Here is a 15,780-nt window from a genome sequence, read left to right on the forward strand (position 1 = left end):
TTTTTCACGTACAATGAATACCTCCATCCCTTCCATCCATTTTCTTGACCGCTTATTCCTCACAAGGGTCGCAGAGGGTGCTGGAGCCTATCTCAGCTGGTTTTGGGCAGTAGATGAGGTACACCCTGGACTGGTTGCCAGCCAATCGCAGACAATGAATACCTTTAAAAAGTATTTTTTTTCTCCTTGCTGTCGACTGATGATGACATCACCTGTGCTGAGGAAGTGGGGAACGACCAATCATGGCTCACCTGTTTTCTGGGTTTGGTCAGTAAACTGAGCCATGATTGGTCATTACCTACTTCCTCAGCACAGGTGATGTCATCATCAGTCGACAGCAAATAGAAAATATATATTTTTAAAGGTATGAATTGTACATGAAAAATAATGAAGTTGCCACATTAATTATAGACAAAATATTAACTTTTTTATTGCTGAAAATGGATCAATGAGTCAAGTCTCTCTTTAAAATCCACTATTAATTTCAATAATATGCAAAAAAAAACGTTCGACTATCACATTAATGTACATTTTCTTTTTTTAAATATATAATTGTTGGTCTATAAATCACTAATTATATGGCTGTTTGATTATGGAAAAAATAATAATCACATATTTTGGCAATAATTGAAATCATGATTATTCAAACGATTATTTATTTTTGGTACAAAACAGGAAAATGCTTACAACATTTAAAAATATTAAGACCAATTAAAACAATAAAAACACTATAATTATGTAAGTTACTTTTGGACCACTGTGCAGTTGGACAATCATTTATGTTTTTGGGACAAAACAAGAAAATGTTTAACCTGAAAAAAAATAAAAATATTAAGACAAATAAAACTCTTTTGAAACACTATAATTATGCAAGCTCCTTTTGGGTGAAACAAAATATTAAATTCTTTTAAAAGAAAAAAAAAAAAGAGGTCAAAATGTATACATTTTAACTGCTCAAAAATTAGTATTAAAAATCTTTTTAACGATTATGTTGATTTTGTAATTGTGGAGTGTAATAATTGAAATTGTAATTGAATTTCGATTAATTGCACAGCCCTAACTAATTACATCACATATGTTGTGCCTCGCCTTCGGTAGACTGACATGTTTTTTCACCGCCATCTTTCTGCTTCGGATGCCCGAAGGAGAAGAACTTGGCAAACTTAGTTCGCCTCTGGTGGTGCTTGCAGCTAATATTGAACCCAATGATCGACCGCCGCTTACCTTCCACACCCTGAGTCCTTGGAACTCCCGCCACTGCTTTGCTCTCTCTATCCTTTGCTAGCTTCTGCCATCTGTGTAACACTCTTTTTTTTGTGTGTGTGAGTGATATAGTTTCAACTTTCAAGCTAAGGTCATGGAGAAAGAACAGCACACAAGAGGGAATTATAGCTCCACAGCAAATTTTTATTGAGTAGCCTCGCTCCATAGAGTGACTACAATATAACTCACTCAATCCGTTTTATCTTTTGCCTCATCACCGCAGGTATACTTCCGCCAGTACAACTCAGTCACAATAGTTCGCCAAGTAAGAAACAAAATAGATCCACACAAATGCATACATCAATGTAAAAAAATTCACACTTAAAGTAGTAATTGGTGGTAGGCTTGCGAAATGTGGTCTTTCTGAGGCGTCATAGAGTGCGTGCTTCAGAATTGTTGCATATTAAATTCACCACTAGCTGACACTAAATAATACACACTGTCACTTTAAAAAAATTTTTTCATATGCCCCCTTAAAGCGATACAAGATTTATAACTCATTTTCCAATATTGGATTAGGCATTGTGTATAAAGAATAAAAGTGCACATTAGGGGTGTGAATTGCCTAGTACCTGTCGATTCAATCCGTATCACGATTCGATTCGATATCGATTAATCCCGATATGAATTTACAAGTCGATTGTTACGATTTTTTTTTTTTACTCAATTTAGAAAATACCATTCAGTAAACTTGTACATGTACACTGTAAGATTTGTGAGCCACTGTATTTAACAAACAGGTTGTAACCTTTTTCATGTTAGAACAGCATTGAAATAAAATATTAAGGCTTAATGTTCCATTAATATAACATTCTTCCATGCTTAAGGTGTTAAAGTTAGACGTTTTGTTGAATATTTTTTCATCAAAAATGAATGTTAAAAAATCAATTCGGCTGCCTATTGAATCGATTCGAGAATTGCGTGCTGTAGTATCGCGATATATTGCCGAATCGATTTTTTTTTAACACCCCTAGTGCAAATATCTGTGGCATCTTATTCCCTGAATTTTCTTTTAATTAAACCGATTAAGTATCAAAATAAGAACATACTGAAGTGAACGCCATTATCCTGGCCACGTGATCGCGATGACGTATCCCGTGGGTAAATGAAAGCCACCTTCGTTCATTTCAATGGGAGTTTGCTGATGTAATGGGCACCAAAAAGACCATCTTCTATCCCAATTAATGTGCCACGTCCGGTTTCATGTCATTCTGTGTGGGAGTGGGGGGGGTTTCCTCTCCTTATGTGGACTAAAGCGTGCATCACGATGGTGATGTGGCTGTCCAAATTGGCCGATACTGTACATGATGCAAAAATATTCATAAAAGTACTATAAAATCATAATCGCTCGACATCAATCGCCAATTTTTTTAGGGAAGAGTTGAAATGAAGCATTTCACAGAATAGCTGGTTAGTTTTTCATAAGTCTTGTATTCCTTTAAATGCTCACTGAACTGAGGTCTCGTGTGATATAGTGGAAGTTCCATGACAAAAATGGACTTGGAGAGCATTTTTACCCTGACAAAGCGCTCCCATTCTTTATCATCTACAATATCATCTTCTTTATCACCAAGAAGCCTGCGTGCAGCTAGAAAATTACATAGTTGTAAAAAATATATATAATAATTTTTTCTGCAGGGACACGTTCGCTCTCCCTTTTTTTTATTCATGTCCTAATCGCAACTGACTGTATTATTCAATTTTGTCAAATGGCGCTCGGGATATATTCATAAGCCAGGCATGAGTTTTTCTTCTTTTTTTTTTTCCCCCCGTCCATGTTTTAATCTCCAAGCGATCACAATGTGCGAGACGGGATTGACTTTTGAGTGTTGACTCCCTTATCTGCAGCTGGGAATAATATGCATCTTATATGAGATGTAATATGATGACGAACATGTAGGAAAGAATTGTGCACTCGTTGAGACTGAAGGCTGATCTGCCTTCCTTCCTTTACTCCCTTTTTCTCATGTCTACTTACTGATTGCTGTTCCTAATATTTTGGTTGTCTTAGTTACTATACTGTTTTTGAGAATACGAACACTTTCGAAACCAGTCTCTCGGTTGTCTAATGTGTTTTCACTTCTCTGAAAAACACAAACACGCACAGACAATTCTCAGCAAAAGGTAATGAGAATAACCTCGGAGGAATGTCTTGCATCCAACGAGAATCGAAAGGCTTACAAACCAACAAATTAATCCCCTGGAGATGAAAAGATCATGAAGGTGACGCTTCCTACTGCCTGGAGTTGATAATAGAAAATTCTTGGACTAGACAGAGGGGTGCAAAGTAGCAAACGGTGACTTGTTTTTACTGTTGTGTGTCGGCCTGTGTTGTGGTGTACCTGATAATGCAACACAACAACACAGCGTGACCTCATAAAAAGTTTGGGCGACAAGTCGAAGGGAAGCTCCTCGTGAGCGTCACAACGGTGCCTTGACAGGAAGCCGGCCGGGGGTCTCTCAGGAGCCAATTACGTAGGCGAAGAATTGCAATTTAGCGTGTCTAATGCACAGCTGCTGCGGTAGGCGCTCGGGCGACAAAGTCACCGCAATGCCGCCAGTTCCCCCCGATGCGTACGCTCATCTGGCTCTGTAGTGATACCTGAGTGGCACAGACAAGCCCCCAGCAACATCACGGTCTTTAAGATGAACTGTCACACAGTAGAAAATGAAACCAACCACTATTAATGCAACATGTTAAAGCTATCTGAGCTATCTGTTGATGACAAGTGACAAATATATGGCAGATAACCAGTCAGTGGCTGAAGCGAGAAGCTAACGTAGCAATCAACAATCTTCACTCATTGCTACTTCTTGTCAAATAGCACTAGCAGACTCAATTGCGCAACACCGGTCATGGCGCATCCAAATGAAAATGTTTTGTTCAGAGTTGGGCACTTCCGTTAATCGTCAATTCCCGTCGATGACAATGACGACCTTTCGCCACTTGCTTTCGCATATTCGGCGAATGCTGACTGACATGAGGCCTCACAAAAATACAAAGAAGGAGAAGGACCGTCATCTCACCCCGGATGATGAATTTAAATGTGCTTCATTTGGTGCTCAGTCTGTGTATTTTCCAAAGGCTTCACATCATGGAAAGTGACGATTAACAGATGTGCCCAGCTCTGGAAAAGTTGGTCGATAGCTAACTAGTTAGCTGCTAGCTAGCCAGCCAATGTAGCATTCTACAATCTTCACTCACTGAGAAATAGCGCTACCAGACTCAAAGTTCACAACACCAGTCATGGCAACTACAAATAAGTGTTTTGCTCACCACAAGTTGGTCAATAGCTACCTAGCTAAGATAGCATTCTACAATCTTGACTCATTGCTACTTCATGTCAAATAGCACGAGCAAACTCATATACGCAACACCGGTCAGGGAGATACGCATCAAAGTGTTTTGTTTACCAAAAGTTGGTCTAGCTAGCCAGCTAGCTAGCTAATTACTTTTTGCCAAATAGCACTAGCAGACTCAAATGCGAAACACTAGTCAGGCAGATACAAATACAAACAAGTGTTTTGTTTACCAAAAGTTGGTCGCTAGCTAGCTAGCTAATGTAGCATTCGACATCTCATATGCTCCAGTAAGCTTTTCCTGGCATTGTTTTTGCTGTCTTTTTGCTGACTGTTATTTGGAACTTCATATTTTCATTTATATTTGTTTTTCATTTTTCTCCAAAACTTTATTTAAATCTCAAGAGATCATTAACAGCAATAAAATCTCAATGACAATACTTGATTAAAAGCAATAATACATGTCATTTTTTGTCAGGTGGTCGGTTCAAGAAGGAGATCGTGGTGGACGGGCAGAGTTACCTCCTCTTGATCAGAGACGAAGGAGGGCCTCCAGAGTTACAGGTGAGTACAAAAAAAAAACATCAGCAGCAGTCAACTAGAAAGAGAGTATTAGCCCACACGCCATTACCTCCCTGCTGCTCTTTTTGCTGCTTTCTCCCCTTTCCACTCACATGCATTTAAAGGTCACAGCGGATCAACGAGCAACTTGCAGTCAAACACCTAAGAGAAGGCAGCTAATCGTTTTCATAAGCCTGAGGAATACAAAGAATAACGGAGGAAGCTTGACTGAGGAATGATAAGATAACAAGCTTTGATATGATATGCTCCCTCGTCTTCTTTTTGAAATCACTTGTGCAATCATCCAACCTCATGCTGAGACGGAGCAGCCGGCAAATTCATCGTTTCTACTTACTCTTAGGGTCACCGAAAACTGTAAAATGTTCCATCAGTGGGAATATGAGTAGGAATGGTTTGACTATATGTGCCCTGCGATTAGTTGGCGTTCAGTCCAGGCTGCTCCCCGCCTACCCAAAGTCAGCTGGGATAAGCTCCGGCTCACCCGCGACCATCACCCGAGGACAAGCGCTATAGAAAATAGTTTAATGGGTATTCCCATTCGTCTCCACTACTTTTTCTTATTTATTTATTTATTTTATTTTTACAGAGACCAACACAAGAATAAAATAATACATTTCAGTTTCAGCAACCTTTTCAGTTTAAGGTGGTGTGACCTACTTTATTACACTAGTGGGTGGTAAAATGTAATTTTATTCCATGTATGATTTATTACTTCTGGTGAGGTGATAACGAGGACAGGAAGTTTCCAGAAAAAATATTTATGTGGAGTTACAACACTGTGAGTCAATTGTCTGCTGTGAATAGTTTTAACTTGTCTAAACTATTTTTTTCCCTCTGAAATGCTTTATTCTCTTGATACTAAACTTTAATATTCATTCATTAATTCTTTAACAATGTAGACTTGTCTTAAAAAAAAGCTGTTTTTATATTTAAAATAAATATAACAACCTTATATTGTCCCTCTTTTATCCATTTGTTTCATTAACTTCTGCAAGCAATCAAGGACTGCTCATCTCTGCATCTGACAAAACCCAATGCAGCTCTGCTTACCTTTTGGCTTTTGGTAGTGTTTCATCCCTCTGTGGCCGCACTGAAAATCAATGGCACATGCGTTGAGGCATTGTTTGCCTCCACTCGAAGTTTTTGCTGTTTTGTAACAACTCAAAGATAACACAAGTTGTGCGTGACTCGACACAAAGATGAAAAAGATTTCATTGTAAGACAATAACAATGCGTACTAGTGTGGATTCTACTACCGACAAGGGTTGGCCACAGCGTTTTCACTCTTTCCACCTCCTGTTGGTGATGTCCAAATTCATTTAGGTCACAAATGGTGACACACTGCCATCATGTGGTGATGAGTGGTGAGAGCTATATTTTTTCAAGATGGGTTGGGTTTACTTGCACAATTATGGGAATAAGTGATAATTTATTAATTGACCAATGGGAAAATATACATGATTGCAAACTGCACTCACAATAAACAAACGGATAAACTCTACATGAATATGAATATTGCACGATATTTTCTATTTTTCTGTTACCATACTAAAAACTGTATCCAAGTATGCAAATATGTACTGTTAGATTTTGTATTATATTGGTATTTATTATGTTGGTACTTGATAAAATGTATTTATTTATTTTTTCTATATGATTCTTAATATACTGAAATATTCATATTTTTTTATTCAGTTTAAATTTTATATGATGTAAATATTTTTGTATACACAGAAATATAAATAAATCTAATTTGTTAATTTTATTATTATTATTATTATTATTATTATTATTATCAATTTAGTGTTCAGAATATTTCACCTACATAATATACATGTTGGCATTGTGATATTTTTATAATTGTGTAAATTGTGATTTTTTTCTATATTGCCATTTCCATGCATAAAAAGCAATTTTTATTTAATATAGTTGTATTCCTTTATTTTGCAGTATGTTCATTTTTATTGATATTTATTGATTTAGTGTCAACCTTTGCAAATCCTGTTCATCGGTCTGTATTGTAAAACTCATCCATTTTCTGAACCGCTCACTCTTCACAAGGGTCATGAGGGGTGCTGGCGCCTATCTCAGCTGGCTCTGGGCAGTTGGCGGGGGACACCATGAACTGGTCGCCAGCCAATCGCAGAGCACACAGAGACGAACAACCATCCACGCGCACAAGCACACCTAGGGACAATTCGGAGCGCCCAATTAACCTGCCATGTATGTCTTTGGAATGTGGGAGGAGACCGGAGTACCCGGAGAAGACCCACACAGGCACGGGGAGAACATGTAAACTCCACCCAGGAAGGTCGGAGCCTAGACTCGAACCCGAGTCCTCAGTACTGGGAGGCAGACGTGCTAACCACTCGACCACCTATTGTAAAAGCAATAATGTACTAATGTAATCAAAATAATAGCTGTAGCTAACTAAATAAACTGTTTCGGGGCAAGGGGAAAAAAAAGGGAAATGTGATTATTCTTCAACTTAACATCCATCATCTTTTTCTGTTCCCTCAGTTTGCCGCCTGGGTGGACGCGGTGGTCTTCGTCTTCAGCCTGGAGGACGAGATCAGTTTCCAGACGGTCTACAACTACTTCCTGCGCCTGTCCAGCTACAGGAACGCAGCCGAGGTGCCCATGGTCCTCGTGGGGACACAAGGTGTTTACGTCGGACTTGCTCATGATGGCCATTCAGTCTTCATTCGGGGCTTTTCTTGAAACACTAATTCTGTCCTTAGATGCCATCAGCGCTGCCAACCCCAGAGTCATCGATGACTCGCGGGCCAGAAAGCTGTCCAATGACCTGAAGCGCTGCACGTACTACGAGACCTGCTCCACCTACGGCCTCAATGTGGAGAGGGTCTTCCAGGATGGTGAGAGGACATGTTAGCATACAATTTGGTAGCATCATGTTTGTATTTATCAAGTCTCTTTGCAAAAATACATGGCATGATGTAAATACTTAGCGCTCGGCCTGACGTCTTTTTATACTCTCCATGATGTCATGTTATATGCTAGCATATAAACTTTAACATTTTAATCAATTCTCAGAAATATTATATAAAGATATTACATTTGCCTTCAAGTTTTGTTTTGGTCTTCAGTTGCCACTTATGTTCGCATACCAACTACTAGCATGCTAGCTCATTATCAATTCTCACAACAAATAGTATCTGACTACATGACACAATGTAAAATCCTTTTTAAAATCGAAATTAGCACGTTTTGTACCCGGGTTCCTACTTGTTATGAGTTAGCATGCCAACTTTTAGCCTATTAGCAGCATCGCCAATCTCATCAGAAATAGTCCCTGACTTCATGGCACAATTTAAAGTACTTATCTATCTGTCTAAAATCTTTTCATACTCGGGGTATCTTGCGTTAGCGTACTGCGCCCAGTTGTTCAATTCTCGGTTATTTTAACCACTGTTTAATTAACCCCTAACCGCCGGTTAAATACTTAACTAGCCGGCCGTTAAATATGTGTTGTTCAAAACATGGTTAGTTACGCCGTTTGTTAATGGCACCGTCAAAGTTAACCGTGCCGTTTATGTCACTGGTTAGCACCGATATATCCCACAATTCCTCTTTTTGTTTACTTCCGGGTCGGCAAAAGCAATGGAATACTATCCAAATGACCCCGAGCACTCACTGAAAGAAAAAAGAAGCCGGAAGTTTTCTGCTGACGAAGAAAAGTAATATAGGAATTTTTGTGACATTATTTTTAAATCATCATCATTTATTTTTTACTGTGAGTATTTTGTAACATGTGATTAACTTCATCAGAATAATCAGGAATGTCAAAGTCAAGCCCTGGATACTCGGCGGTCCTTAGGTGTGTTAACTGTTAACAGCTGGTTAAGTTAAGTTAACCCAGTTTTGAACAACAAGATAACACTGCCGTTAAAGTTAACGGTCAGTTAAATCTACGTAACCAATGGTTAAAGATATAACTGAGTTTTGAACAACTGGGCCCTGATTGTTAACATGTAAGAATGTTTTTGACTCTCGAGTTTCGCATCCCAGTTTGCAAATGAAAATTGATATTTTGCCACTCAAAAAAACACAATGAATAGCAAAATTCAGAATCAATGATTTTTAAGTTTTTCAGTAAAGCTTCTCTGGGCTGGACGTATGTGGCTGTAATGTGCTCATGTCACCTACACACAGGTAGTAGCAGAGGTCTCTGGCAGTGAGCATCCTCACCCAGGGCCAATGGTCCGCTACCGTAGCTTGGAAATTCTACACTCATTTACCCGCCGTCTACTTTCACTTCACAGTTTAGCCGGCCATCAGTGCATAGATTTGTCCAGTATACTTTCTATTAACAAAGCATCAAGTATGTAAAGTTCCCCTTAAATCTATAACGAAGTCATCCTTTATTCTCCCTATAGCATATTTGAAAGCTGGCCACAATATCAAACAAAACGCTGACTTTGCATTTGCTGGTCCAGCTCCTTAATTGCGTCCCAAAGCCCAATTGGTGCCGATTAAAACGAGATGAAGGCGTTTCTGCTGTCAGGCGACGTCGTCCCAGCTCTTACCTGTCCCAGCTGTCAGCGCCGCTTCGCGTCTTCCCGACGCTAATTTGCCATTTGCCGCGTTAATTAAACGAGGAGTTGCACGGGGCCGCTCAAACGTTGGTCACACTTTCAGCGTCGCATCAAATGACAACGTACGTAATTGGTTGTGACTATTCTTTTTTTTTTTTTTTCAGTCATCTGCTTTCCCAATTAATAAAAAAATTGCATTTGCAGTATGTAATTGGGAATAGATTGAATATGAAATATGGTAAATGGACTGACATGCTTTCCAATGCATCACATTCACCCATTCATACACACATTCATGCACCAGTGGTCAGCTGTTGCCATGCAGGACACTGCCAGGTCCATTGGGAGCAAATTGGGGTTCAGTGTCTTGCTCAAGGACACTTCGACATGGTCACAAGGGCTGAGGATCGAAACCTACAACCTCACGGTTGGGAGACAACCACTCTACCATGGAGCCATGCCACCCAAAATAAACAAATACAATGGAATAACATATAAAAAAACAAAAATAGACTTGTTTTTTTTTTAAGTCCTTTAAAAAAATTTAGATTGATTTTAGAATTGTTGCGATATTACTGTTGATCTTTATTATTTTTGTCAACATTGGGTAAATTTCTCATATTTTTAGTACCTCGTTACCCAATATTTTAGCTCTTCATGTTCACATGACATACAGGGTTTTTCCTGTGTACAAAATTCAGAGGCGGCCACCTCCACCTAATTTGCACCGCGCTCCAGCTGTGTTGATTGAGCTCGACAAGAACGCATTTTAAATGCAGTTGCAGTGTTGCGCAATTATGGAGGCGCGATATCAACAGTAGTGCTTATTTTTTTTTTTTTTTTATATTTATTTATTTTTGTATTTTTTATTTTATTTTATTATTATTTTTTATTATTTTTTTTTAACTTTAATGTGCCGAACAATACGGAGCCCCTCTGGTGTCAGGTTCTGAATTTTTATTTTTTTTGCTAATCTGTACCCACAGTTTAGCAATCTGTACCCACAGTTTACTAATCTGTACCCACAGTTTAGTAAACCATACCCACGGTTTACTACAGTTTACAGTTTAGTAAACTGTGGGTACAGATTAGCAAAAAATAAATAAAAATTCAGACCATGACACCAGAGGGGCTCCGTAGAACAAGAAACAGATCATGGAGCAATCGTTGCACACGCCCATTTCCTGTTTGCGAGGCAGAGGTGGCACACTCCAGCCATTGAAAAATAATAAAAACACAGTATTATCCAATAAACATAATAGTGTTTTACTGCGATTGCTGGCAACCAGTCCAGGGTGTACCCCACCTACTGCCCAAAGCCAGCTGAGATAGGCTCCAGCACCCCCCGCGACCCTTGTGAGGAATAAGCGGTCAAGAAAATGGATGGATGGATGGATGGATGGATAATAGTGTTTTACAACAACGCTGAAATATATTCATAATTTAATATTTACTAATGTATGAATGTTTAATGATTGTAGTTTGAAAAAAGGGCAAAAAATATTGGTAACTTTGTATTCATATAATTTCTAATTTCTGGTCCCTGATCGGAAAAATCCTGAGTCATAGGAAATAAGCAAATACAAACATTGTGTGACACTAATATGCTTGTTTTCCTGCAGTGGCCCAGAAGGTGGTGGCCATGAGGAAAAAGCAGCAGCTCTCCATCGGCCCTTGCAAGTCTCTGCCCAACTCGCCCAGCCACTCGTCAGTCCCTGCCGCAACCATCCCTTCAGTTCACATTAATCAGGTAGGACCACAAGGGCAGTTTGTGGGTCTTTTTGCAATTCTGCATTATATGTCAAACTCTCCATTTGTTTCACGTAAGGATTTCTAATCATGAATATTGCATAGGTTTAACATTTACGATTGTTGCCCCAACTGTTTTTTCCGAGCAGATCCATGAGGAAAAATCTCTTAACACACTGTAATCACTTAGGACAGGGGTGGCAAACTGCGGTCCTCGAGGGCCGGAGTCCTGCAGGTTTTATAGATTTCCCTACTCGAAGTGCAGCTGATTCCAATTAACAGGCTCGTTATCAGGATTCTGCAGAGCTTGCTGATGAGCTGATCATGAATCAGCTGTGTTGAAGAAGGGAAACATCCAAAACCAGCAGGAATGCGGCCCTCAAGGACCGGATCTCGCCACCCCTGACTTAGGATAATTCTCAGAGACGTTTTGACAGTCAGACCTTGTGTTCATTGATTGGCATTGGAGGGGTCGGAGAACTCAAATTTGGTCCGATTATCAGCTAATCACGACTATTTGTCGTGCGGTTATGAGTACTGTAGCCTAAAAAAAATTTGCTGAAAAATTCATCCATATTTTTGTACTTTTGCTGTGATGTCACAAGAAGGTACCAGGGGTGTCCAAATTTTTTTCATTTGAGGGCCACATCCAGAAAATCACAAGGACGCAAGGGCCACATAATGTTATGAAGAGAAATTGTGTTTAGTCCTCAAAATTGTACAAATAATTTATTTGTGCGTTTGCATATTTAGAAAAATGCGACAGTATATAAACCAATTTATTTGTAATATGGCAGTATGGTTATTATAGTTTTGGATTTTTTCATTTGAGTTAGTTTTTATTAGTTTTCAAGGTGGTTCTATTAGTTTTTATTAGTTTAGTTCTTTAAAAATTGCTTAGTTTTAGTTTAATTTGTTAGTTTTAGTATTAGTTTTTTTTTTTTTTTATGTGTATTACTTGCGCACAATATTTAAAAAACTAGATGACGTCACTTCTGTGTGACAAATGTCATTATTCCGGTTTATATTGAAATAAATCTACCAAAAGTCACATTTAAAATCATCCCCAAAGGCTAATTAATTACCAAAGACTAAAACGAAGGACATGTGTGCTATAATTATAGTTTTAGTTAGTTTTGTAAACATAAAATGTAGGTTCGGTTCGTTTTCATTTTTTAAAAAGCATTTTAGTTTTTTTTTTATTTCGGTAACAATATTGTTTTTTAATTTTAGTTTTAGTTTTTTTTATTAGTTTTAGTTAACTAAAATAACCTTTCATGGCACCTGTTTTTCGATACCCTCCCTTCTTATTTTGACCATCTCCAAACATTTTTGTTTTGTTTATTTCATTTGAACTGAGTCAAATGCCATTTTTAGCATATGTCGCGGGCCACTGAAAAATGGACGGCGGGCCACAAATGGCCCCCGTGCCGTAGTTTGGACACCTCTGTATAAAAGTATCGGTCAATTGGAAAGTAGTAATTGTTATTTTAATGGGTTTGCAAAAGCATGCTTGCGCCCCTGTACTTCCAGGCAAGTTATCAATATCAAATAATATGTTAGTTATTCATTGTTAAGAGTAATGTTGTGAGATGACAATTTTCGGACATTTTGGACAGATTTTGCTATTTGTTGTCACTCCCCTAACCCATTTGAATAACGGGGAATGTGAAGTATTTTCCTTTCTTTGCAAATTAGTAGATACTGAATCAACAGTACCCTCTGCTGGTCAAACCTAAGTAGTACACTCAACTGTATTTTCCCATCGTTACAATCAACAATCAAGTCCTCACAAATAATCAATCAATTGGCTGTCACGCCCCTACTTTCCACACTGTGTAAATGGAAAGCGTCTGCATCGTTTCCTTATGTAACCGCTTCTAAACTCAAATTGACCTGTTGTTCTCACTTCCTCTCCTCCTTTTCATCCGATGGTGTCCTCTTTACCTTCCTCCTTTCTCCTCTTCCTCCTCCTCTTCCCCCGCCAGGCGGCCAACGGCGGCTGCGCGTTCAGCGACTACTCTTCCTCCGTCCCCTCCACCCCCAGCATAAGCCAGCGGGAGATGCGCATCGAGACCATCGCCGCCTCCAACACGCCCACGCCCATCCGCAAGCAGTCCAAGCGCCGCTCCAACATTTTCACAGTAAGTATGCGACAGCTGATGCAAAGTAACACCCGCGCGCATTACTAAGGGGGCGCGGCGCATTTTGTCCACCAGAGGGGGGAGTCATATAAAGACAAAAAGTGCCCGAGCTGCCTTTCTTGTCTCCTATGCAGGCTCGTACAGCACAGTGGGCACTGAAAAAAAACAAAAAAACACAAGTTATATTAGAGCCCTTCAAAAAGCAAACAACAAAGATTAACACTGTGGAAATTTTTCTTGTCCTTTTTTTTTTTCCTCTAATTGGATGTAGTGAGTGGATTAGGTTTCTCACGGAACCTGTGACGACGAAGGCCCCCCTGCGCTGTCCAATCCAAATCTTTCACCCCCCACACCCTCTCGTTCTGACTGACTGGATCCTTCTCTTTTTACATCATAAGCTCTGATAATAACCCCCCTCCCTACTTGCCCCTGTCGAATCTGATCTAAAAAAAACAAAACAAGAGAAAACCTGCCCATCCCAAACCCTCGTCTTCTCTCAACCCCCCCACCCAGTCCGTGTCCTGTCGCTTTAACCGGCAGCCTGTGGTGTGCACTAACCACTCTAAACTTTCCTTAGCGTGTCTTTTTTTATAATTGTCTTCTTCCCCTTCTGCCTGCGCTCATCTCTCCTTCTCCTCATCTCACCGAGCCGCAAATTTGTCTCAGAGATTCGAGCCAACCTTTTAAAATAATGCTCTCATTTTTTATTCTTGGATTTGAGACAAGTTTCACACTCTCAGAAAAAAAATGCATTATTGTACTCTTAGGGGTACACTGGCTTGACACTTGGGTCATCGGCTGTACAAATGCTTTATTTATTTATTTATTTATTTATTTAACCTATTTTACCTTTAAAAATGACCTTGGGCTTCCAGTAATTTACCCAATGGGCAGTGACGTAGTGTGGGTTGTACACCGATCTGAATATATGGCTGGATAGACGTTAGGCCAAGACTTTTGAGGTTGCGAGACCGCCATATTGCTCCTCCCAAGAAATGTTTCTCAGCATACCACCCTATAATTTGCAGTATCGAAATTGAAGAACACTGTGATTGGCTGGCAACCAGTTCAAGGTGTACCCTGCCTACTGCCCGAAGCTGGCTGGGATAGGCTCCAGCACCCCCCGCGACCCTTGTGAGGAGCAAGCGGTTAAGGAGATGGATGGATGGATGGATGGAAACTGAAGAACATTTGAGACAGTACTTAGTTGAAACAGCATGATTTATGATGTTTTAAATTCGTAAACATTAACCAGAGGACTTTATACTTACCGTATTTTCCGCACTATAAGGCGCACCGCCTTATAAGGCGCACCTTCAATGAATGACATATTTAAAACTTTTTCCATATATAAGGCGCTACAGTAGAGACTGGGGTTACATTAAGCATCCATTAGACGGTGCTGCGCTAAAGGGAATGTCAACAAAACAGTCAGATAGGTCAGTCAAACTTTATTAATAGATTACAAACCAGCTTTCTGACAACTCCATTCACTCCCAAAATGAATAAACAGCTGTTTTATTATTTTCTCTGAGGTAAAGTATTAGTATTAGCTAGCGATCCAAGATGGCGGGATCTTCTGCGCATGCGCGTCACCGATCGTACAGGGTCACCGATAGCGTCTTGACAGTGAGACCTGTTGCGGCTCAATATTGAGCCATTATTAAGGCGCACTGGATTATAAAGCGCATGGTCAGCTTTTGAAAAAATTGAAGGCTTTTAGGTGCGCCTTATAGTCGTGAAAATACGGTAAATACTTTACTTGTTAGCCCTCCACAAACCTCCACCCTGCTCCCCGGCCTTATACGAACTGCCTACGAGCTGTATATGTCTCATCTGTACGTATACCGTATACTTTATACAGTAGTCTGCTCAAGCGACGGAAGGAGCAAGATGGCCGCCCTGCAACTTCAACAGCTTGTACGGTGGGCTTTGTATGGGCTAGCGGCTATCCAGTCATATATTCAGATCTGTTGTGTAAAGTACTTTTTAGCCATTAGGGCCACCATATGTTAAGAGCAGCAATGCAGAAAATAATGAAAATATAGCAAGCCGTTTGGAATGTTTAGGAATTTCTGGTGTAGATTGTAGCTTCAGGAACCACCATGGGGGCAAAAAACAAAAACTCAGGAACATTCTACTTCAGCTACTACTACTATGGAGCGTCCACCCTAAAAAAGTTGGCC

At 39.7% G+C, this 15,780-nt stretch overlaps 1 protein-coding gene across 3 annotated transcripts in view; it reads left to right on the forward strand.

Moving 5' to 3' along the window:
* agap3 (ArfGAP with GTPase domain, ankyrin repeat and PH domain 3) overlaps positions 1–15,780 on the forward strand; it is a 208,439-nt gene that overhangs the window by 106,657 nt on the left and 86,002 nt on the right. For all 3 annotated transcript variants that reach the window (XM_077519531.1, XM_077519539.1, XM_077519550.1), the window contains exons 4-8: positions 5,042–5,127; positions 7,666–7,807; positions 7,887–8,021; positions 11,324–11,451; positions 13,439–13,594. In XM_077519531.1, coding sequence (XP_077375657.1) covers positions 5,042–5,127; positions 7,666–7,807; positions 7,887–8,021; positions 11,324–11,451; positions 13,439–13,594 — 647 coding nt within the window. The remainder of the gene's footprint in view (positions 1–5,041; positions 5,128–7,665; positions 7,808–7,886; positions 8,022–11,323; positions 11,452–13,438; positions 13,595–15,780) is intronic.

This window comes from Festucalex cinctus, chromosome 1 (assembly GCF_051991245.1).
Source record: "Festucalex cinctus isolate MCC-2025b chromosome 1, RoL_Fcin_1.0, whole genome shotgun sequence".
NCBI classification, from domain to species: domain Eukaryota; kingdom Metazoa; phylum Chordata; class Actinopteri; order Syngnathiformes; family Syngnathidae; genus Festucalex; species Festucalex cinctus.